The sequence below is a fragment of the Ammospiza caudacuta genome, chromosome Z (genome assembly GCF_027887145.1).
Source record: "Ammospiza caudacuta isolate bAmmCau1 chromosome Z, bAmmCau1.pri, whole genome shotgun sequence".
Classification (NCBI taxonomy): domain Eukaryota; kingdom Metazoa; phylum Chordata; class Aves; order Passeriformes; family Passerellidae; genus Ammospiza; species Ammospiza caudacuta.
The window spans coordinates 29,644,780-29,668,264 of NC_080632.1; the positions used below are offsets into that span (position 1 = coordinate 29,644,780).

The 23,485-nt window shown below is 38.6% G+C and overlaps 1 protein-coding gene across 1 annotated transcript; it reads left to right on the forward strand.

Moving 5' to 3' along the window:
• The first annotated feature begins 327 nt into the window (after positions 1–327).
• SLC35D2 (solute carrier family 35 member D2) lies at positions 328–21,664 on the forward strand. Its single transcript, XM_058823923.1, has 12 exons — positions 328–470; positions 3,214–3,247; positions 4,843–4,929; positions 7,736–7,803; positions 10,585–10,656; positions 12,603–12,671; positions 13,741–13,843; positions 15,794–15,886; positions 18,097–18,164; positions 18,905–18,983; positions 20,748–20,830; positions 21,435–21,664. The coding sequence occupies exons 1-12, from the start codon at positions 328–330 to the stop codon at positions 21,535–21,537; spliced, it is 1,002 nt and encodes a 333-aa protein (XP_058679906.1). The 3' UTR covers positions 21,538–21,664.
• Positions 21,665–23,485: the final 1,821 nt, after the last annotated feature.

A 23,485-nucleotide genomic window follows, 5' to 3' on the forward strand; every position in this document is an offset into this window, starting at 1 on the left:
AACAGCAACGGCCGGGCGCTCTGGGGGCCGGGCTGCCGCGGCCCCGGCCCGCCGGAGGCCCCGCACGGTGCCCGCCCCGCCGCCGCCGAGCCCCGCGGGCCGCTCTGGCGGGCGCCCCGGCCCTGGCGGCGGCAGCGCCCCCGGCAGGCGAGGCGCGGCGCGGCGCCGCTCCAGACCCGCCCGCGGGGCCGCCGCGCCCGGACCCGGGGCCGCCGCCGCTGCCGCCGTCTGGGGACGGGCCGGGGAGCAGGAGGAGGAGCGGCGTCCCCACGGCCACCCTGGTGCAAGCCCGCGGTGCGGCCCTGCTCGCCGCCGCTCGTCGCCGCCATGAGCGCCGGGCAGGCCGCGGGGGAGGAGGAGGACGCCGCCGCCGCTTCCCCAACACTTCCCAGGGTGCTCTCGGCGCTCTTCTACGGGACGTGCTCTTTCCTCACCGTGCTGGTCAACAAGGCGCTCCTCAGCGCCTACAGGTGAGCGCCGGGGCGGAGCGGGCGGCCCCCAGCAGCCGGTGCCGGTACGGCCGGTGCCGGGCCATGCCAGGCTCCGTCCTTGCCCAGCGGAGAAGCCTTCCTCTCCTGTTCCCTTTCCCGGTGGCGTGACCCTCGGGCGTCCGTGCAGCTCGGGATCCCAAGCAGCCAGCTAGTGGGTAATGTGCTGGAAGCAGGGCCAGTTTCTCCAATCTGAGACCCCACCCGTGCCCAGTATGTACCGGTTCTGCTGCACCGCCCGACGGCAGGCACAGTTCTGACTACGCCCGTCTTTTCCTGCGGGTCGTTTCGCTATTCCCAGAGGATCGCACTACCTGAGACACCCGTGAGGGAAACAGCGTATCCTTTAACTGTTCCTGCCGAACAGTATCTTCCTTCCAGCATCTTTGTTTTCTGAGGCAGCCAAAAACGAAAAGTGAACCTCGTAAAATGGCTTGATCATAAAAACACTGAGAGATTCCGTCCTTGACTTGATGGCGCTAATTCCCATATGGAATCCAGGTGATATTTAGATTCTTCTACCACTGTGTAAAGCAACAGCATTAACTGCACACCTCTTACACTGCATTTTACTCTTAGTCTTGCAGCTGAGGGAAGTAGGAACTTGGGCATTCATCTCCAACTCTTTTCCCATCTAGATGTGTATACTTGTTACACTTCGATCATCCTTCTGGGTCCCTTCTGACTCAGGATATTCTATGATTCTATATTGTCCTGTGACTGCCATTTTTGTCACCAGTAACATGTTTTACTTAAAATCTTTGCTCTGTTTTTGCTGTGGTTTAGCTCATCTTGAATCAAAATAAGAAAAAGAAAAACCAAAATGAGAAGAAAGTTAAAAAGCCAAATGTCATTTTCTAACGTTCAGTGCTATTTGAACATATAGCAGCTGTATTTAATATGTCTCATAAATGGTACATGGTGCAAGTTGAGATTTTATTTTATAGTGCTTTTTATCCTATGGACTGCAGCTCCCTGAAAGTCCTTGGCATACATCTAGCACATCTGCGTGAGATAATCGAGTATGTCCGTCAGTAAACCTAAGTTTTGTATTAAGACCTTACAGCATTGCTGGAAATATTTAGGCCTCTGCAAATCACAAATGTCTGCAGAAATCTGTGTAGTACAGTTGGACAAACTCTCCATCTTTATATGGGGGAGCTGTAAATATTAAACAAAAGACAGTTTAAGTGTCACATGATTATAAATGGAAGTCCTGCTATTTTTTATGTTTTTCCTGCCCCCAGTACTTCTGTTTCCCTGATCTCTTTTGCTATCAATTGCTCCTAACTCTGTGTTAGGACAGTAGTGCTCTTATGGCCTTTTTGCTGTGAGTCAGCGTGTTTGTTTCTTTTGTCAATGCTTTGTTCCCATCTCAGTTACGTTAATATTAGATGTACATTTCTCACTGCACTAAGTAGGATAACTGCATCTTCTGCAAATGTCATGAAGTTCAACAAGGCCAAGTACAAGGTCCTGCACCTGGATTGAGGCAATCCTAGGCACAAATATAGTGTGCATGGAGAATGGGTCAAGACTAGCCCAGGGGAGAAGGACTTGGGGGTGTTTGTGGTAAAAAGCTGAATATGAACCAACACCATGTGTTTGCAGCTCAAAAACCCAACACCTGGGCTGCATCAGAAGAGGTGAGGCCAGCAGGGGGAGGAAGGGGATTCTGTGCCCCTGTTCTGGTGAGACCCTACCTGTAATAATGCATCCAGGTCTTGGAGTCCCCCAACTCAAAGAAGACATGGACCTGCTGGAACTAGTCCAGAGGAGGCCACTAAACACAGTGGCTCTGATCACAGGATGGCAGCACCTCTCCTGTGAAGACAGGCTGAGAGAGACAGGATAGTTCAGCCTGGAAAAGATTCCAGGAAGACCTTACTGTGGCTTTCCAGTACCTAAAGGGAAGAGCTCAAGAAGGACTTTTGAGAAGGCCATGTAGTGATAGGACAAAGGGAAATTAGGCTGGACTTAAGCTGAAAGAGAGGAGGTCTAGATTGATACTAGGAAGAAATTCTTTACTGTGAAAGTGGTGAGGCACTGGAGTAAGTTGTCCAGAGAGCCTGTGGGCTCCTCGTCCCTAGAGATGACCAGTCATCAAGACCAGTCTGGATGGGGCTTTGAGCAACATGGAGTAGTGGAAAGTGTCCCTGCCCATGGCAGAAGGTTTGGAGCTAGATGATCTTTAAGGTCCCTTCCCTTTCTGTGACTCTATCCATGCTTTCAGCTAAAGCCAACTGAAGGGTTATAGTAGGAATGTAGCTGGTTTAGTAGACAATAGATGTTTCTACAACATTTACTTAAGAACTTGATTTTGACAAAAACATATTGCTAGTATGTTTGGATTGTAGAGATAAGCTTCCAAGTTAGAGCAAGTGCAAGATGTTTTAGTTACTATCCCCTCTTAGGATTTAAAATGTATGTGTAAAGCTACTCAAGAAATGATGCATTAAGAGTTCTCTAAGTGTGTTACCTTCACTTATGAGTATTCCCCAAACAACTAGCAGTTCAGAACTGATCAACTGTACATGAGCTGTATCATTTGGGCTTCAGAAAGAAAATATTTCTACTACATTGAGTGTAGTCCGAACTCTTCTTAAACACAGGCCAGACATCCTCATGTTTAATTGTTGAATTTGGTTTTAAAATTTAACTTTTTTATTTTTCCTAATTATTTATTTCCATTCCTCAGTACTAAATATCTGTTCATGCTTTTCAGCTTTCCATCACCAATGTTTCTTGGAATTGGACAGGTATGTTCACAAGTAAAGCATACTAAAAAGTATTCATTATTTTTTTAAGTTAAACTAATGATAATAGAGGTAGATTTTAGGGGGCAAAATCACAGTTACAGTGAACTGCTTGTCTTCTGGATTAGATACACTTTAAGGAACTATAATTTGTTTCATTGAAAACAGGCAACTTCGAGCTTTAGTCAAAATTACTGGCTGGAAAGAGTCATGTGAAAGACTGGAATGCTATTTAATTCTCCTTGTAAAGTTCAGTAATTAAGGAATCTGGCCTTCAAAACTGTCCAGCTTTGTTCTAGCAAGTGCATACATTCTGTATGCATACATTCTGTATACATACATTCTGTGAGGGTCCTTGAGCCTTTGTGGACTGCATGCAGAGATATTGCTCCTGTTTGTAGCCAAACCATTAATTTCCTCATAAATTTCTCCCCGTTTTCCAGTAGGACCAGTGCAAAATTTTGATTCTTTCTTGCTTTATTTACCCATGGGTAAGTTGGAGTATGGCAGCAGAAATGTTTGTTGTTAGGAAACATTGCAATAAAACCAAAGTTCAAATGCTTGTGGACTGGGTCCATAAAGAGGAATGTATCACTGCAGAGGGATCACTGATAAAGACTGAGCCTTGAAGCAAGTATTATTTAGGCAAATACATTTTATAGGGAAGCTAGTGAGGGAGTATTGAAAACAGGGTACCACAGGTCTGACATCTCTGCTGTTAGGTGCTAGAGAGATGTAAAATGTCTTGTAAAGACTTTGAGATGTGATAGAGTTTTACATACCCGGACTGCTCAAGGAACCATAGACCTTGAAAGGCTTGAAAATGTGGCAATAATTCATGTCTTGATGCGGCTTTTTTCTTTATAGAAAAAAGAAAAAGAATCTTTGCAGAATCAAAGACTTAATGGCATTTCCATTTTTTTGTTGACAGATGCTTCCAAGATTTTCCTGAACACTATATAAAGTACATATGATATGGTATAATGCTTTAGTCTGCAGAACATGACTCCACCTCATCCTCTAGATAATTGATTGATTTGCTGTATTTTCATATTAGGAAAATTTGACCCTTTGTTTTGAGTCCTTGGGGCAACATTAGCACCTGTGATGTATGATTGCTCAGATACTCTTCTGCATCTTATTCTGTCTGCATCTTTACTATTTCTTCCTCATGTTGTCAACAGATTGATCAATGCCCAACTTCCTTGTTGCATTGCCAAAAAAATGTTTTGGGAGTGGTTCTGCAGACTAAACTATTCTCTGAGTAAAAATTAACATGGTTTATCTGGGATTGTGTCTTATTTTATTTTCTCAATTCCTTCTCAGCATGCATTGTTTCACAAAATGCCACTAATTTTCTTCAGGATAGTAAAGTATATTTGCGTATTTTACTTTTAAATAAATACCTGGTGAAATTGTTTCAATAAGAGAAAAATTACTTCAATTTGTTAATTTCATTCTGTGCAGTTCTTTTAAAGAAATACATAAAACCTAGCATTTGTCAAATTCATATAAAGATTTTATCTTTGAAGCAGTTTTTTGTTTCACACATTATAATTTTGCTCTTGCATGACTTCTCATTTTTTCTTTTTGTTTAGATGGCAGCCACTATACTTATCTTGTATGTGTCAAAACTAAATAAGATTGTTCACTTCCCTGATTTTGACAAAAGTATACCTGTGAAGGTAAGGATCACATATGTCATGGTATTAACAGGAAAGAGTTACTTCTTATAGTAGCATTCTTTCTTATGTAGACAAGAAAAACATTTGCATTTCTTTTTCAAATGGGATTCTTTGCATCATTGTTTCATTTCAAAATTGATTTGATAATTTTAATTTCTCTGTAATATTCTAGTTTGGGCAATAGATATAAACTCTGTTTGCAGAGCAATCTGGTGCCATTTAGTTATGCAGCACATAGGAAGGGTGCTTTACCTTTATACAGCAGGATGAAATCTTCCACATTTCTGAAGATTTTTTGTCGAAATAGCTCTCTGTGGGATCAATGGGAGATAGGTGTTTGTGAAAGACTTTTAAACACGGCATAAAGAGAGAAAGGCTGCTTGGAAATATGAATGAAGCATGTGATAGTAGAAAAAATAGTAGAAAAGTAATGTGGCAGATGAGAAACCAGAACAACAGCTGACTCCCAGTATAACATTTATGTTCCATAGGGGGGGCTAAAATAATGCCAACTGAAAATACTGTTGGTAGTGACTAGCTGCATTATACAGTCTAAAGAGGCAGGATAGAACAAATGTGACAGGATCTCCTCTTACCTCAGTTTGGGAACTAGGATATGAAATTACTACAGCAACAATCCTCAAAGAGTTTTGCATCTATGCAATGTTGCTGGAATGTTTTTTTGATGCATTAGCCTGTGTGTTTATGTCTTGTTGCAGGTTATCAGTTGTGTTTGCTCCAGGACACAGGGAATGTTCCCAGCTCTGCTGAGGGATCAGATAGCATAGCTTTTCAAGCCCACATCTTTACTGCAGAATGTCTTGTCTTCCTGTCAGTGTGAGGTTTACAGTGGATGTCTCACAGATATGTTCATTCTTAATGCATGTTGAAATCATTGGCATTTGTACAAGTCTTGGAGGAGAATCTATGGTATTATTCATAAAATAGACAATCCTTCTTTATTATTCCAGAATAAGAAAGAAGGTTTCCCAGTGGGTAGCTTTGAGTTCCATGTATAAACAACTTATTGAGACCTTGAGAAGTTTTTTCCCTCCATCCCCACAAGTCCTGCTGTGGTCCCTCTGCTGTTGTCTTTGCTTTAACTTATATACAAAGGCATTAAAAAATACAACGTGTATTTTCTTTATCCTAATAATATCTGTTGTTTGGAAGACTTTGCTGGATAGGCTGGAAGCAGTCAACATTTTAGCTTCCAGGACCTGTACACTGTTTGTTGTGTGGATTTGACTAGTCATAGTGAATGAGCTGAATTGCTCATTGTTGATTTCTCTACTATTTAAGGAACCCTTAGTCCAACTCCTTATCCTTTTGTCAACTTTTGCTATGACACTAAGATAATCATTACTTTTCACTCCTCAACTGGTAAATGTCTTCAGTGCATTCAGCTAGAGTTTTAAAGTAATGAAATGCTTATTTTAGTGACGAAACTTTGAAATTCCTGACCCCTTTTAAGTAAATGATTCACTGATCTCTGCTGTTATGCTGGATGTTGTAATTTTGTCTTTACAATGGAATGAATTTCAGAGGAAAGATAATATAATGTCTACTCTGTTTTCAGCCTATAAATTAGATGAACCAAAATGTTCTGAATAAAAGTCTGCAGATGAGACTGTGCTTTACAAAATTTTTGCAAACTTAGGTCAACAGGCTGAATATTTATTGTTACTCATACTCCTGCTTTCTTTATACTCCTGTTTACTTTTACTGTGACTTTCACTTAAAAGTTAACTTCAGTTGACTATCAGTTAACTTTTACTTCACTTTTTTCTCTCTTGCTGTGAAAGAAACACACCATTTTTAACATAGATTAAATACACCCTACTCCTCTGTATGCTTTTCCAGCAAGGTTTAAAAATGAATAGCCTTTGACTTTAGTGTCCTCCAACGTCTGTCTCCCTGTTTAGAAACAAGAGCAACTATTACACATTAGGATAAAGGATCTGTTACGTCTTTCTGCCATCTCAGCCCCTCTTGACTGATAGTGAATGGGACCAAATGTACACACTGCCTTTGTCCCCATTGATTACCTTGGTTGGTTTAAATCTTCTGCAAATTCCAACCTTATCCATTCTGTGATAATGTAATTTTTTCTGTAAAAGGAAAATTAATGGCTTTGAATTGCAGCTGATAATTGTAGGGATTAATGTATTCTTGTACATTTTTTTAAGGCTCACAAGTTCCATTATTGTTTCTCTATATTGTGTTATGGACTATAGATTTCTGTGCAAGTCAGTCTCTTTGCTGGAATCAAAGTTTAATTTACTCATAATTACTTAACTTTCCTTTCTAGTATCTTACAAAGCAAATTTTTTGGGTTGATCTAAAATGTTGCAACTTCCAGCTATATTAATAAATGTGGAATATGTAGAAGAGCACAGCATACTTATAGTTTATTAACTTTTTTATTCCACCTCTTCACTTGATTATTTAGATACTGTTTACTGTATTATTACCTTTATATCTGAAATTAAATGTTAAAATGGATATTTATCTGAGGATTATAGTAATTAGAATAAGAGTGATTAACATTTACTCTAAATGGATTCTAAGTCTCATTTGTGATAAATTGCAACTCTTCTAATGACATCAGTGAAGCTGTGGTCATGACCCGTCACATAAATAGGAGCTATAGATGAGCTTGCGGCATAGTTACCTTTTTTTCTGTTGAAAAACCCCTCTTTCTTCACAAAAGTACATCTGATATGATGAGTATCAAATTCTATCAAGTGCCTCAACACTACTTCTAAACAAAATAATCTGAGTTATGCTTTTAATTTTATCACAGTTATTTCCTCTGCCTCTGATTTATGTTGGAAACCACTTAAGTGGATTATCAAGTACCAGCAAACTCAGGTACAGTAAGTAGAAGTTATAAGTAGACTGTTTGGATTTTACCCTTTTTTCTTGTGGGGTAAAAAAGAAACACTGAAGAAGAGCATTGTCTGGAGTCTTAAATCCATGTGGTGTCTGTCTGTCTGTCTAAACCCCTGGTACTGTTATGAAATTTTTACACAAACATTTGATCAGTTTACAAGTTGTCTACTTCCTTTAAGGGGAGCTTAGCCAGTCCTGTGCTGACATAAAATCACAATACTCCTATGTAACCATGAAAATGCTTACACTTTTGCCTCACACCCAAGCATCCAGCTTTTCCTGGGTGTCTTAACCAGAGAGTTGGAAAACTGTTTCTGAAGGAAGCAGCATAAGGAAAATGTTTGTACCATGGTGTCATGGCAGATATTTAGGAATCACCAAGAGATGAAAAATTACTGTGTAGTGGAGTAGTGGTGGTGCTTGGGGAGGTGGTGGTTGTCAGGGAGCGCTGCTGAAGAGTGCCTTGACTCCCATGTGCCTGTAAGCTAAGACCCATGAGAGCTGCTTCCATGCTAGTGCTAAAAAGGTGCAAGCAATGCAGATAGAATGAATGTCTGTATTTTCTGTGGAAGACAAGCACAGAAGCATGATGGCTGCACCAGGACTGGAGGATACAGCTAGAGGATACAGCAGGATACACCACTACCATGTGGTGGTTTTTTATGTTGTTGCAGGCTCCTGAAGTTTTGGTACTAAGCTAAACCAAAACAGAATTTTGCAGGTTTGTGTGCAATTCAGAACTATTAGACAGATGCTAGGAAAGAAAGTAAAACCACAGAATCATAGAATCATCAAGGCTGGAAAAGACCTGTAAGATCATCCAGTGCAACTGTAAACACAGCTCTATTACCACTGTAACCCTGGACTAGTAATCTTATCACCCAATGCCAGATCCAAGCACCCTCAGGGATGGTGACTCCACCACCTCCCTGGGCAATCCATTCTAATGCCGGATCACCCTAACAGTGACAATTTTTTTCTAATATCTAGTCTGAATCTCCCCTGCCTCATCTGAAGGCCATATGTTCTGGTGCTCTCACTGTAGGCACAGTGGAAGAGACCTGCCCTCACTTCTCTGCACCCTTCTTGCTGGGAGTTGTAGAGAGTGATGAGGTCCCCCAGTGTATTACTTTTAATTTGTTTGCATTTCTGTGGTGTTGTTCGCAGGGGTCTCAGGACGAGGGAAGGGACAAGAATTTTGATTCTATGTTTCAGAAGGCTGATTTATTATTTTATGATATATATTATATTAAAAGAAAATTATATATTAAAACTATACTAAAAGAATAGAAGAAAGGATTTCATCAGAAGGCTAGCGAGGAAAGGAATGATAATAAAATCTTGTGACTGACCAGAGAGTCCGAGACAGCTGGACTGTGATTGGCCATTGATTAAAAACAATGACATGAGACCAATCAAAGATGCACCTGTTGCATTCTACAGCAGCAAATAATTATGGTTTACATTTCATTTCTGAGGCCTCTCAGCTTCTCAGGAGAAAAAATCCTAGCAAAAGGATTTTTCATAAAATATGTCTGTGACACATTTCTTTTTATTTATAGAATTAATATTCTCTAGCTATGAACACTAGATGCCTGGTTCTGCAACTCCTTGTTGAATGTGTTCACGAGCTGTTCCACTGAAACAGACATTAAGACTTAGACAGTACTGTGCCTGGTAGCACTTCAGCCATTGTGAATATGGAAGAAGTTTCAAAGCTGTAAAAGTTGGGTTTTTCTTTCCCTTTTCTCTGATTGTAAGTTTAAATGCTTAGTAGGGTATGTAAGTGCACCTTCTCCCTCCTCTGTGGCTTGTATACCTATTTTAGATTTGCTAGTTTTAACTAATTTTTATAACAGAAACTTTAAAATGCCTGCAGTGTTCCTACCATTAATATTTTGTTACATTGTATTTTGGTACAATATATGAGACTTGTTTACATCATTGAATTCTCCACCTTGTTTAGGTTGTCTGGAAGGTGCAGGTGATCCCATGCAAAAATTCAAAATATCTGTTGTAAAGTTTTTAAACATTGTGTAAGGAATTGTATGATTGACTAATGCAATTGTTAATAATTATCTTTAGCAGGGGATTAATTGGTCCATATGGCCATGCTGTTATATTTACAGTGTCAGATGCAAGTGTTTTCTCACCCAGAAAGGTTTCCAACTGCATTACTTCATGCAGATCAACAACATCTTGCTAAAAATAGAAGTTTGTTTCGTAGTTGCAGCTGTGGCCCCACCTTTTATGTTTCTTGTATTTCCTCTAATTCTTTGGTCATGGATTTATTTTACTTTTTCAAAGTACAGCTTGTTTACTAAGCATGTTTTATTTGTATTTTATTTCTGTTACATGTTTTCAGAGAAAGGTTTAGTGTCTGTCCTCTTAAGTTTCGATAGAAATAGTTTTTATTTAACTATGGTTATGAATTTTACAGGAAGAATTATTTTATAAGGGTTACGCTAGGTAAAAAATACCTACTATATTCCAGTTCAGTAATGCAGAGTGACCTTCAAACATAGCCAGTTGCACAAATTTACTCACTGGCAAAGCTTGCTATCTTTCAATTATTTGATTGTCTAATGTGCATTGCAGACTGACATTCATATAAATGTACTAAATTATTTGCTATTTGGTTTGGTTTCTTATTCCTGGATTAATTGTTCCATCCCCTGGGTTAGTAAAATAAGAGTTAGGATATAAGAGTGCTATTAATCTAATACTATGCTTGGATTTTTATTTTGTTTTTTTTGACAGTTTGCCGATGTTTACAGTGCTCAGGAAGTTTACCATTCCACTTACTTTACTGCTGGAAATCATCATACTTGGGTGATCCTTTTTGTTTTTTTTGGGGGTTGTGTTTTTGTTTGTTTTTTTTTTTCATTTAAGATTCCTTTACTTTAGATCACATCAAATGGATGACTTGTGTCATCTCACCAGAAAATTGCATGAGTGATTTTTACTTACAAATAGACAAAAGCAAAGAAAGTGATTTATGTAGCTTTTTTGAAGGCATAGATTAGACATTTTAGTGAAGAGAGGGAAAAAAATCAACTTGTCTCCATTTTCATATCTCATTCTCTAGACCGTTACATGGGTTTCAGGTCAGCAGACACAACTCAGTCACTTTCAGTGGTTATGTTTGTGTCTTGTCTTGGAAGCTTCTGAACTGTGAACTGCTTCAAACAGACAGATCCTTATGTCTCCAAAGAGTGCTGATAGCATGGCAGTCTGCTTATGTAGAGTAACTGTCTGGGTCAAGTCTGAAAACATACCAGGTTAATAAGCAAAATGGTATTTACCAGTGCTTAGATCACAGAATTCCTTACTTACAGACACCTATGTTATTTTTAATGAGAAATTAAGAAGGATATGCTAGCTGCTCAGGATCTCTAATTTCAGTAGTACTGAGTTGGAGGAACAGGAGTAGAAATACATCATACTTTGTCCAGAATTCCACAGTTCTATCCATATGACTGATGCTGAGCTCACCAGATGAATTCACAAGGAAAAAACCAGCTTGCTGAATCTGAACCCAGGCAGTGTGAGAGTGATGATCAGGGGAAAGCTAAAACTGCAAAAAGCCCCCAGCTAAACTGTCATCTGCTTTTGGCTGACACAGCAGTTAATTGATCAATGTGATTAATATTGGGAGATGCTCTGGAATGCTTTTGTAGTTTTAACTTCTCCCAGGGAAAGCAAAACTTGCTGTCTTCTGTTGGCCTGAAGACTCCCACAAGCAAGTGAAAAAAAATGTGAGTCAGTGAGATGCACATAAATGCTCAGCTGGAGAACAGCAATGTGGCCTGTGAGTGCAAGCAAGTTCCTAACCAGTGGAAAGCCTGGGAGGAGAATGCTGTGTTGGTGCAGACTGACACAGTGGACTTCGTCAGGGCTGAAAGTGAAAGGACTCTAGAGAGTCTGTGCAGGCTTATGTCAGGATTTTTGAAACAATCAAGATTTGGATTGTTACTCTTGAGAGTCATTATGATCAAAGCCTAATTTATCTAGAGTCTGCTCAGCACTTTATTCTTGGGACACAAGATCCTTTAAACACAGGATTTCTCCAAGAGTATTTCTTCAAAGAGAATTGTACATTTTGTTTCGAGGATCTTCTCTCTCAGTTCTTATCTTGACAGAATAAGGACTAGGGGAATATCTGTAAGGCATGTTGCAGTACAATTCAAAAATGAGTGCTTAAGATATTTCCAAATAAAGTGGTGTAGATATAAAAACCTTTTAATAGGTTTGCAGTATGCTTTTTACTACTCTGTGGCAGCACTGATGTGGTGGTGAAGAAAGTTATAAGCTCCATGTTTTCCCTTTCAAGTAAAAAGTTTCAGTTTGAGTTCAAAATAAGTATCTATTTGAAAATAATCCAGACAGTGTCCTGTATAGCAGCTTCCTCAACAGAGGTGGTATGAAAAACTGCCTGAGAGATGTACTGGACTGCTGGACGACACTGAAATATGTCTATTATGAATATCAATACACATTAAATTTGTTTGGTTCAGTGCTGTTACTTTGAACCTTTAATCTTTTATAATTGTCTAGTAAGAGAATGCTCAGAGTGCTTTTTCAATCTCCGTTCTCAGGGCCAAGGTCTGACAGCATGGCATATGAGCAATCACATTGTTTCTGTAAGGTTGTCAAGACTTTGCCCTCCTATTAAGTGTTCTGTGATTGTTAATTGCTTTGAAACTTTTCAGGCAGACAGCCATTTAATCTCTGCTTCAAATAATGAAAATGTGAACTGTTTCAATTTTTGCCTGCAGGAAACGGTACCCACTGAATATTATAGTCAGCGTATTTGCCATCATTCTTGGGGCTTTCATAGCCGCTGGGTAAGGTTTTAATTTCTCATACAAAGCCATATTATGAGGGGAGGGACAGCAGGAGAACTTTTTCCTTGTTTAATTCTGAGTAAACCTAAGTGGAGACAAGTTACTCTAGATAAAGTTTTGATTTGGAAAATCTCTCTAGTGACATCACTGGGAGCTGCAGTTATACAAAGGAAAAAAATCTAATTCCTGCTGACAGTCTTTGGGTGTGTCTTTTTCCACCTCTAAGTTTTCCATGTTTGCAGGATCATAAGTGAAGCAAGTTAAAACTGTGTGAAGAATCTTGTTTTTATTTCATGGTATCATTGTATTTTAATAATCTTGGAAAAGTATATTCTTGTTCTGGATAGAAAGAATGATATTTTGGTTGTCAAATATGGAGTTACACATTGTATTTTTTTTAATCATAACCCCCTCCCCCCTTTTTATTTTTTTAAGTTCCATTGTGAGATAATTGCTACAATGCACCCATATGCTGTTCTCTGTTTTCTGTTTGAACATGCCTTTACCTATCTGCAAAGTTAGTGTTTTCCTTGTTTGTTTCCTGGCTTTGCTATGAACAAGGGTAAATAATTTCCATGTGATGTGACAGAGATAGAGCCATGTCCTGTCAAATGAATTACCCTGTATTGATGAAGTAACTAGTCAAAAAAAAAAAAGGATGGCAATATGTCTGAAAAACATACAAACCAGTTGGATTTTATTCCCTAGCCGCTTTCTTTCTAGTAAAAGAAATAGGCAAGTAAATTCAGTTATAATTTGACTGGTTGTCAGGGTTGAGATGGGTGGAATTTTTCTCTGAATGGAAACTGAACATTTTCTGCGACTTTCACACTGAGCATTAGGAACTCTGATGTTTCATTTGTGGTGGTCCTGTGACTGGAGAAATGTAAAGTACTTTGACTTACAAAGAAGGCTTGGAGCAAAACCTGTGACTGGCTGGAGTTCATGGGGTTTGCATATCCTCATTCACAATATTTTTCTTGGTAAACAAGGTAATGCAATGCATTGCATATTTTTTGCTTATTTACAATATAGTATTTCTTTCTTTCTTTCTTTCTTTCTTTCCCAGGTCTGATCTGTCTTTCAATCTGGAGGGCTATATCTTTGTGTTGCTAAATGATATCTTCACAGCAGCAAATGGAGTTTATACAAAGCAGAAAATTGATCCAAAGGTAACTTGGGGTAATTGGTTTGAATTTAGCAGTGAGCTACTGTCTTGGTTTAGGGTAAATTTAGGGAGGGGTCCCTCTACAAAGCAAATTCAAGTGGCTCTTCTCCCTACCTGATTGGGAGATAAACTTCCTTGGAGAAAAGTGGAAAAAAATATTTATTTAACAAGCAAGGTACTCACAAACATGAAAAAAAAAAAAGAATAATATTAAGCATTGCAACCTCACACTGTTCTGAAGAGATGGCAAATTCAGAGAGAGAGAGTTCTTGTCATGGAGTGTAGCTCGGCTTGCTCAGTCTCTTATCAATCCCTCTGGTGCTAGAAAATGCTGTGTCCTGGGCCCTGGTGGGGCACAGACATGAGCTCCTGATGTTTTCCTGGGTTTTCAGTCCAGAGCAGGTTTGAATAGTTCCAAGAAAAAGACAAACTACAGTCCAGGGAACTTCTCTGCCTCAGCTAGCTAAAAGAACTAACTAAAAGCAAAGGGGAACTCTCTCCCACTGTCTGTGCTGCAGACAACACACATCAAGAGAGAGAGCTGAAGCTCTTATCTCTATGTTCTTGAATACAGCTGCCTCAGACATTTCACCGCTTCTCCTTTTCCCTCTCTTCATTCTTGGATCTAGTTTTAAAGGCACAAAACTTATTTCTAGGCTAAACAGACAAATGGGGATAAAATTCAGCATCATAAAGTCACCCCATTAGTCACCCCAGGACACCTACTTATTACATGACTTTTACGTACGTACCATTATGAACTCATAAATAACTTCATTTACTTTCACATTCCAGTTGATATATGCATTCTTAATAGAGAACAGCCTAGAAAAAGTTGTTATTTCTATCTCTGGCTAGACTTTGGTAAGCTAACTGTATTTTCTTTTCTCCCAAAGCTTTTAAGCAGAGTTTGTAGTTATTAAAAAAAAAATCAAACCATAAGCAAACAGTTTACCTCTAAATTTGATATGTATATATATAGGGATGATGACTTTTTGACTAGAAACACATGTTATGTGAGGTTTATGTAAAATAAACAGAGAACTGTCCAGCCTAAATCATAACCACAGTAACTGTAGTCTTTTTCAGTTATCTAAAAGCAAGTCTTCAGCAAAAGCAGGTGTGATAAGGTATTAGGTGATGTCTTGATATACATTACTCATGTAAATGTGTATCAAGGCTGCTCTTCAAATGCAGTGTCATGAAACATACTAAGCCATAGCAAAGAGCAATCTTGGATAGAGGTTTGGTTTCTGACTTCTGTGCTTCACTCTGTATAGCAGAAATATATATCTTTTAATAATCTCAGACATCTTTGTCGATTCCAGATTCCTTTTGTATTTATAAGCAGCACTTAACAGCCTCACAATTTTCTGCAAAACACAGGAGAAGAGATAGGCTGCAGAGATTTTCTAAGCAGCATGGCTGAATCTGTAGGAAGGGAAGGTTATTTTTTCATTCTCCTAATTTCCTGCCTTTGTGCCAAGCAAGTTAACCCACAGGTTATGTGGCAATCTTTAAGTCGCATAAAGTTACATCAATTACCAGTGATTACAGAGTTCTATCTATGAGTCAAACTTCATTAATTTTCCTGTTATATGTTTTCGTGGTTGATTTGTAGTAGAATGAGTAGGTGATTCCTTGGCCAGGGAAAGACTAGTGTGAAGTCAACACAAAGCACTTCTGGACCAGTGCTTTTGAAAGTTCCTAGGGTTGTATGGGAAGTGTCTAAGGTATAACAGAGTAGTAACACTCTGCTGAGTGCACAGAGTGAGTGAAGAGGAATTTCAGCTTAGTATGAAACACTGAATAAAAGGATTGCAAGTTTGTATTTTAAATTGAGATGTACTCTGTCTACTCGCTGACAATAGTGTCAGAAGAATTACCAGAGAAATATGCAGTATTTTGCTCCCAAGTGGCTTTTAATGCCAAATGCCATGTTTGTTTTTCACAGGAGTTGGGAAAATATGGTGTCCTGTTTTATAATGCTTGTTTCATGGTGATTCCAACAGTTATTATTAGCTTTTCTACTGGAGATTTTCAGCAGGTAAGTAGCAATATTGCATATCTCAGACTGATAATGTTATTTTGTTCAGATTTCATTTGAGGAGTGAAAGGGAGGGGCTTTTTGGGAAGTGAGAGGGGCTTTTTGTTTGTGTCTGAAGAGGTAATTCTCCCTTAATGTTAGTTTGATCAGTATGAAAAGTGTGAGTTAGACTCAGCCTTCACAGGTAAGAACTTTAGTGTATTCCCTTAAGGAGAAGCTAATTTGTGTGGTAGTCCTTATTTGAGTCTTTGACTTGGAACTAAGGTATGTTCAGGTACACCCAGCTTGAACAAAAGGTTGAGAATCCAGCTGCACTGTGTGATTTGCCACATGCTCTAAAACAAGATTGCAACTATACAGACAATTTTCAATCTTACTCTTTGAGTCTTTCTGTCATTCTGATGTCCAGGGCAGATTTCTGTTTAGTCTGTCTAGTTTAGTAACCTACATTGTGCATTCTCATAGAATGAGAGCAAGACTCTCCCCAGGTAATCCTAGTACAGTATCTGTAGGCAGTATGTCCTGATACGTAAAGTATCAGACCAGAAGGTTTTCCTGGCTCCTACATTTGCCACAGAAAATTCTTTGGAGGATGTAATAAATCATTGTAATGTTCTTTGTTGTATGTTGTTGTGCCCTGAACTCACACGATTTTGTCACTGTGTTCTTAGAATTCTGCTTTAAGCAGAAAAATTATGATTCCCTGAAAGTGCTAGAATTAGGTCTGCAGTGAATGTGAAATTTCTTTATGTCATCAGTTCAACATAACCTTGTGCCAGTTTAGGACAAACTTATCCAAGGACAAGATGTTTACTTGTTATTACAAAACAACCTGAGAACTTCTGCTGTTTATATAAACGTTCCTGAGAACTTTTGTTATTTACAGAAACAGGCTTTGAGAATTTGCTCCTCACAGCTGCCTTTTACTTTTCCATCAGCTATATATGATTATGGCATGTCTGAACAAAACTCTATAAGCCATTTCTGAGCAAAATTCTCCAACACTAGTGTCAGTGTGACACACAGAAATCAAATTGCAGAGAAAACAGAGAAAATGGAAAGATGCTGATGATATGCAAATGATTGCAAATAACCATTTTACTGAGCAGATTTTCAGACCAGTTTTTACCCTGGCAGAACTTCTTGCCTTGACCCGTCACAGCATACGTCTTCTGCTGTGAAGTCAAAGCAACAGTGCCATGTCTGTCCCTACCCCTGAGTGGTAGGGACATGCTTCTACTCCTCTAGCTAGTTCTGTAATCTTGGAGAGATTGCAGTTTTTAAATGAATGCCCAAGTTACTAATTTCTCCTCTGCTAGATGGCTCACTGTAAGAACAGGAAAGCATGATGCAATGTAAGAGGAAGGAAGCACCAGAATGGCTCTCTGTTATACTTGGCAGCTTGTAGTTGCACACCAGCAAAATTCTAGTAGGGCAGAGCTGCTCAAGAGCCTTTTTACCTATTACCTCACATGGTGGAGGCTCAGCTGGCTGTTAGCATGGCCTAACGGCCTTTATTCTGTTTCTCAGGGATGTGTTCAGCCTTAGCTGAATTTGTTGTTTATGTAGCAAGTGTAAACTAACCAGATTACAATGAGGCATATCCAGGAGTTGCTAGAAATGGAAAAGAATCTCTGACATGTTTCTTAGTGGCTGGTTGGCACTGTTTGTTTGTTTGCTGCACTTCACTAGGGAGGATACTTCAAAGCAATTGAGCCTTTTCATCAATATTCGTTATTGAGAGACCTTAGTAATGCTCAAAAACACAGGCTTGGGCCCTGAAAGTTGTTCATGAATGAATCTCTGGTGTGGAAGAGATTTAGAGGAAATTATTTATGTATTTGCTGTTTCTGTCCATCTCACATCAACACTATTTATTATCTGTTATTATTCACAGTGTTAGTATCTGTCAGTAAATAGCAAAACATAATTTTCGGTATTGTGTTCATGTTTACTGCTTACAGTGTGCACTTGTGTACCTGCACTGTTCTACATGTTACAAGTACTTGTCCACGTATCACGGATGCTGTCATCCTGCTGTCTGTCGAGTTAGATGCATTAAATTGTTTCCAGAAATAGTATAAGTGGTTCATAATTTTGGTATGAATGAAATGTATTTTGTGAATTTACATATTTTCATATTAAGTACATTTTATATGTGTTTACAGTTGATTATATAGCACATAATTCTCTCTCTCTCTTTTTAATAGGCAACACATTTCCAGCACTGGACAAATTTTTTATTTGTCTTTCAATTTATTCTTTCCTGCTTGTTGGGGTAAGGATATGGGGAAATAAAGCAGGTTGTTTTCATGTCAGTGTTTCAAATTGCAAATCTCCAATGTAAGACTCACTAATAAGTTATATTAAAGTTCAGAGAAAATGGGTTTTCCCCCAGGGTTATGTCTTGACTTTTAATTATTTCTAATGGTGTAAATAACTGTTCAGTGCTATCTGGATTTTTGACCTCATAGTACAGTGCTGAGCAATATGACATTTAGCATTGTATTTTCTGTACAGTCTCTTCTGTCTGTCTTTTCCAATAATCTAACTTTGTAGTTAATAGCATGTAAGTCCTTGAGTCTAAGAACTGTTTCAGTGTGTTTGTTCTTCAAAGCAGCTGGAAAAGTGTGGGAGACTTAAAACTATCGAAACAATGCTTTGTTCCTGTTGAAACTGCAGAGTCAAAGGAAGAAGGAGTTGCATCCTGTTCTTCTCTTACATGTCAAAACCAAGGGGTCAAACTAACTTTAAACACTGACATATAAACAGCACAGAGAAAAGAGCTGACTCTGCTAGAGCTCAAGTAGCATAATTTAACATGTATTTTGAATATTCTCTATGTGCACATCATTAACTGAAATTAGAGATTCACAGAAATTCTTTTACAAGGGTTTGAAACAGGTGGGATTATAGATTCCAGAAAAATACTGATCCAGATAATGTTGAATATCTTGAAGTAATGTTAAACTTCTTAGCTCCCTGGGAGGAATTTATAAAATTTTCTCCTTTGTTTAGGTTTCTCTTGATGTATTCTACTGTCCTGTGCAGTCATTACAATTCTGCACTCACGACAACAGTAGTTGGTGCAATCAAGGTGAGTTATGGACCAGAAGAGGGAAATAAAAATGCTCAAATAGACAGGAAAGAGCATTGGCGCAGCAGTGATCTTGATTCTGCTTTGAGATGGAAACTCAAAATGAGGGCTAATACTGAGACGCTGCTTGTGCCAAGCAAGGTCTCACTGCAAAGTGACCCTGTTCTCTTGCCTTCAAAGTCAGGTATGCTCCAGAAAACATTGTTAGTATTGATCTATTTTTATTTCTTCAACAAGAGAAACTGGAACAATTTTAATTAAAAGGTGGACATTTAGCCACATTTCATCAGGGAGTATCCTGTGCCTCTGTTGTTTATTAAGTTATTGTGTGTTAGTCAAGATGCCCTCATGCAAATTCAGGTGAACTTTTACTTTGGGCTAAACTAATTTCCTTTGCAGCTGATATGTAAGGCTTTTGTAGATACAGAATAATGACTAAGGTGAAGTATGGAGTGTGCTTTATGGTTAAGTGCCTCAGCCTCTGTGTGAGAACCTGTGTTCTAGCTGAATGGACTATTTAATTTTGGTTTGTACAAATTCTGGTCAATTTAATGAAGACCAAAACATGCACATCTTAAAAATTGAACCTGGTGTCCTTAGAGTCTGTTTTCTTTAACTCAGTTTAACTTAAAAAACTGTGCATCTTGCTTTGTATTGATGAGGACAGCATGTCTAGGAACATCCCTGACTGCCCATGCTTTTTTAGTAGGCCAGTTTGGAGAGAAACATAGGATTATAAAGCTGAAAGAGAAAAGACAAAACTTATGCAGCTGTGGGCAAAAGATTTTCAGAATTCAACTTAGCTTAACAGGAATAATAGTACTGAAAGTGCTCCCTTCCATGACTAAGGAAAACAAACAATTCACCATAACAAAATCTGCAAAAGGAGGGCAGTACTTCTCTTTCTACATCCTTTTTCTTTTTTGAAAGCTGCAAGATTAATCTAGTAGTTTTCATTCTGTGGCTCTGAAAACATTGTTTTAAATTTTATATGTCTGCATCAAACCATTAAGTCAGGGCAAGACTATTTCTATTTTCTTAGCTGTAATAGTCTTTGAAACTCTTTGAACAGTGTTAAAGTTGAGAAGCAGGTTATGACACAGCAGTCTCCATTAGAGACTTGTAGAGACAGATGTCATTATGCAGACTAGCCGCTAAAACATTTAAAAGCCACAAAATGTTGGTAAAATGATCACACACTTCTACATTTTGCCTTCTGTCTTTAGGGATCTATTTTTCCAAAACTTGAAGCAGGTGGGTGAGAGGTAGAATTTTTAAAATTAAGCTGTGCCTGTCTTGAACCTGTACCAAGTGATTTCAGAGCATATTTAGTTGGAAAAGTAAGCAGATAACCCTCTTAAGGTAATAATGAAGAACTTTTACTGTGACTTTAAGGCATCCTTTTTATGCTGGAGAATCCAAACCCCACTTTTAAGAAATGAGACTTGAATTCCAAAGATAATAAAGAAATAGATATCAAAAGGTGACCTTAGGTCCATTTTGCCTGATATCAAATGGCCCTTTTTTTCCCTAGAAAGTTACTGTGCATTGTATACATTTAGAAAACATACTGATTTTATTATTCTTTTCGTTGCTGCATTATCCATAAGGCTGACATCCATGAAATTAGTTTAAAGGCTGATTTTAGAGTGGTCAGCAACACAGTATAACCATTTCCTTAGAAAAGTGAATTAGTTTATATTGTTTGTATTCATGGCGGAGAAATCTGACTTAAATAAATGCATGATTTTTGTTTCCTTTCAGAATATATCCATTGCTTACATCGGAATGTTGATTGGTGGAGATTACATATTCTCCATGTTAAACTTTGTAGGGCTAAATATTTGGTAAGTGAAACTTGAATAGCCTTTATTTATTGAAGCTGAAGATTTCTCAGTGAGTTCTAGTTTTATATTTTGTTTGATTGGACTCATTTGGTGATGCAGTTTTGAAACTACTGGCCTGACAAAGCACTGCCCCAGGATGTAAAGGTCATTACAGTTAGTTATGTCTTTTCATGTCTGTTTTCAGACATTAAATATTGCTGTGGTAAGGCCTAATTGTGGAAATATGCCTGCAGTTTTACTGTGTGGAATTACTTAATTTTTTATGAGCAGCAGTTCTGAGTTGCGAGGCTTCCAAGTAAAAGTCAGGTGGGAAGTGAGAACACTGACTGAATGAGTTGTGCCCATTGAATATAAGCTCTAACTTGTGAGTGGTTACTTTCTGTGCTTGGATCATGCCCTGTGTGTGTGAACCTGTGTGAGCAACTGGTAATTGATCTTTGTCTGCTTGGGGCTGCTTTTTCAGATGGGTTACATAGCTCTTAGGCACTCCTAGTTTATAATAGCTAGTGTTCTTTAGCTCTTCAGAAGGAAAGTTATGTACCTATGAAATGACATCTGTAACATCAGACATCTTTGATACCACTGTTCATTCTCTTTTGTTTAGCATGGCAGGAGGACTGAGATACTCATTTTTAACATTAAGAGGAAACAGCAAGCCTGCACAACCTGGGGATGAAGAGAATGCACTTACAGTGTCAAAGACTTAGACAAAATGCCTGCCTTGAAAGAGACTGAAGATACAAGTTTGTTTAGCATTGCCAACACCTTAAATAAGTATATGCTGGAACATATTTGGAACAACAACAAAAAAAATCTACCTCAGTTGTTACAAATGCACACAATTCACTGGCTCAGAAATATTCTTGCACACCATTTTTTTTACATGCAAGCTAGTTTGATTTTAGCTTTTTCTTCCTAATCTGAAAGCCATTTTGTAGGAAGGAATGCTATGAGCCAATCTTAAGTTGTAAATTTCTGCATTTACCTGTACTTGGTGCTATTTCAACAAGATCTTTCAGCTTTGTTTCAGTGACTGCCTGAAGTCTCTTGAGGCAAAATTCCCTGTAAAGATCATGAGGCTTGATTCACCATTGCCTTATGCCATATGCAAACCTAGGTATCACTGGGGAGATGAAAGATCCTAGTGGTTCAGATTGATTTTACACATGCATGTGCTCTTGAGTAAGTGATATAGAAAGTATGGAGCAAAGAGGGTATTTGCCCCCAGATTGTTCCCTGTGTAAGTGTCAACTAAAAAATTCAGGCTATGTCCATGTATGTACATTGTGTAGGCATTCTCCCTCTGTGTTTTTCTCATCCTCAATCACACTATGGTGTTCTGCAGAAATTGTCACTGTTGTTATAAATGAACCCTCATAGCTTTGCAGCAGATCAAGGAGAGTAGGGAAATGACAGGAGATATTTTAATATTTGAAGATTTTGTGTGTGTGTGTGTCTCTGAGCCAGTACTGACAAATCTATTTTTGTTAAGGTACATTTTTCTTTTTATATCACATTCCCCTCCTCTCACCTTTTATCTGCAACCTCCTTGCTGCCGAGAAGTGGTGCTACTGTGTACAAACATAGTAGGAAAGAGAAACATACAAATGTGGAAGACTGATTTGTGTTTAAATAAGGAGAAATGCTAGTGTCCTGTTGTGTCTTATAGATACAGTAAAAGCTTATCTGGTACTCATTTATGCTTTCAGTTCTAAGCAAGAAATCATAATGAGCCTGGGGATGACTACAGTAGGCTCAGCTGGTATTGTGTTTAAGAGGCCCAGATTGATGGTCTGAGTGATCATCTGGGACAATAACACCCATATCTATATTTCAATAACACCTGTATCTGTATTTCCTTCTTTGAAAATACTTGACAATGCTTACCTGTTTCTCTGAGGATAAACTGTTAACCTTTGAAAATGTAATAGGCACACTGAAGTGCTGGAAGACAGCAGAGAAATTAATCTTGTTGAAGTTCTCAATTCCCTGTGAGCATGAGCCAAAATTTTTGAAAATAATCAAATCAAAAGAAGATTTGGAAAGACTTTGAGATGGAACCAGGGTGGTCTAATGACTTGTTTGATCACTTCAATTAAAATACAGCTAATCTGAAAATACAGAAAATCAGAAAACATTACTCTGTGTGTAGCACATCAGTGACCAGTCTGAATTAGATCTAAGAAACATGTGGGTAACACCAGAAGATTCAGGGAGTGACTGCCTGCATGGATTTGAATGGCAAGAGGAGCAGTGACTGCAGATACTAGAAGTGGCATTTAAAAAGACATGGTCAAAGTGAAAAGAGAAACCTGAGCTATCGATTTTCTCACAGCTGGCGAAGAATGACTTTCTTTTCTGTCTGTTGAAGACCTGCGGAGGGAAAGCATTGCTGGAAATATTTTTCCGTGATCGTCTGTTTTTAAAAATTTCCTTTATGCTTAAGAACCTTCAATATTTTTGAGTGTATTCTTTCATAAGGCTCCTCTTTCTTCATAACATCTCTACCTCCACAATTTCAATTACTGAACCTTAACTCTCTTCCATGAGACAAGGTATTGGAAAGTTTTCATTTATTGTGAAATTAGTATGAGTGCCATTTGATTGCAGTATTGAAGAACACACAAAGGCATCTGCTAAATAAGATGTAGTTCC

Bases quoted from the DNA above. Each gene is read 5' to 3' on its own strand.
- SLC35D2 (XM_058823923.1), top strand. From the start codon at position 328: ATGAGCGCCGGGCAGGCCGCGGGGGAGGAGGAGGACGCCGCCGCCGCT. The intron at 12,672-13,740 runs GTAAGGTTTTAA...TTTCTTTCCCAG, and splicing joins GGGGCTTTCATAGCCGCTGG to GTCTGATCTGTCTTTCAATC. The intron at 18,165-18,904 runs GTAAGGATATGG...TCCTTTGTTTAG, and splicing joins ATTCTTTCCTGCTTGTTGGG to GTTTCTCTTGATGTATTCTA.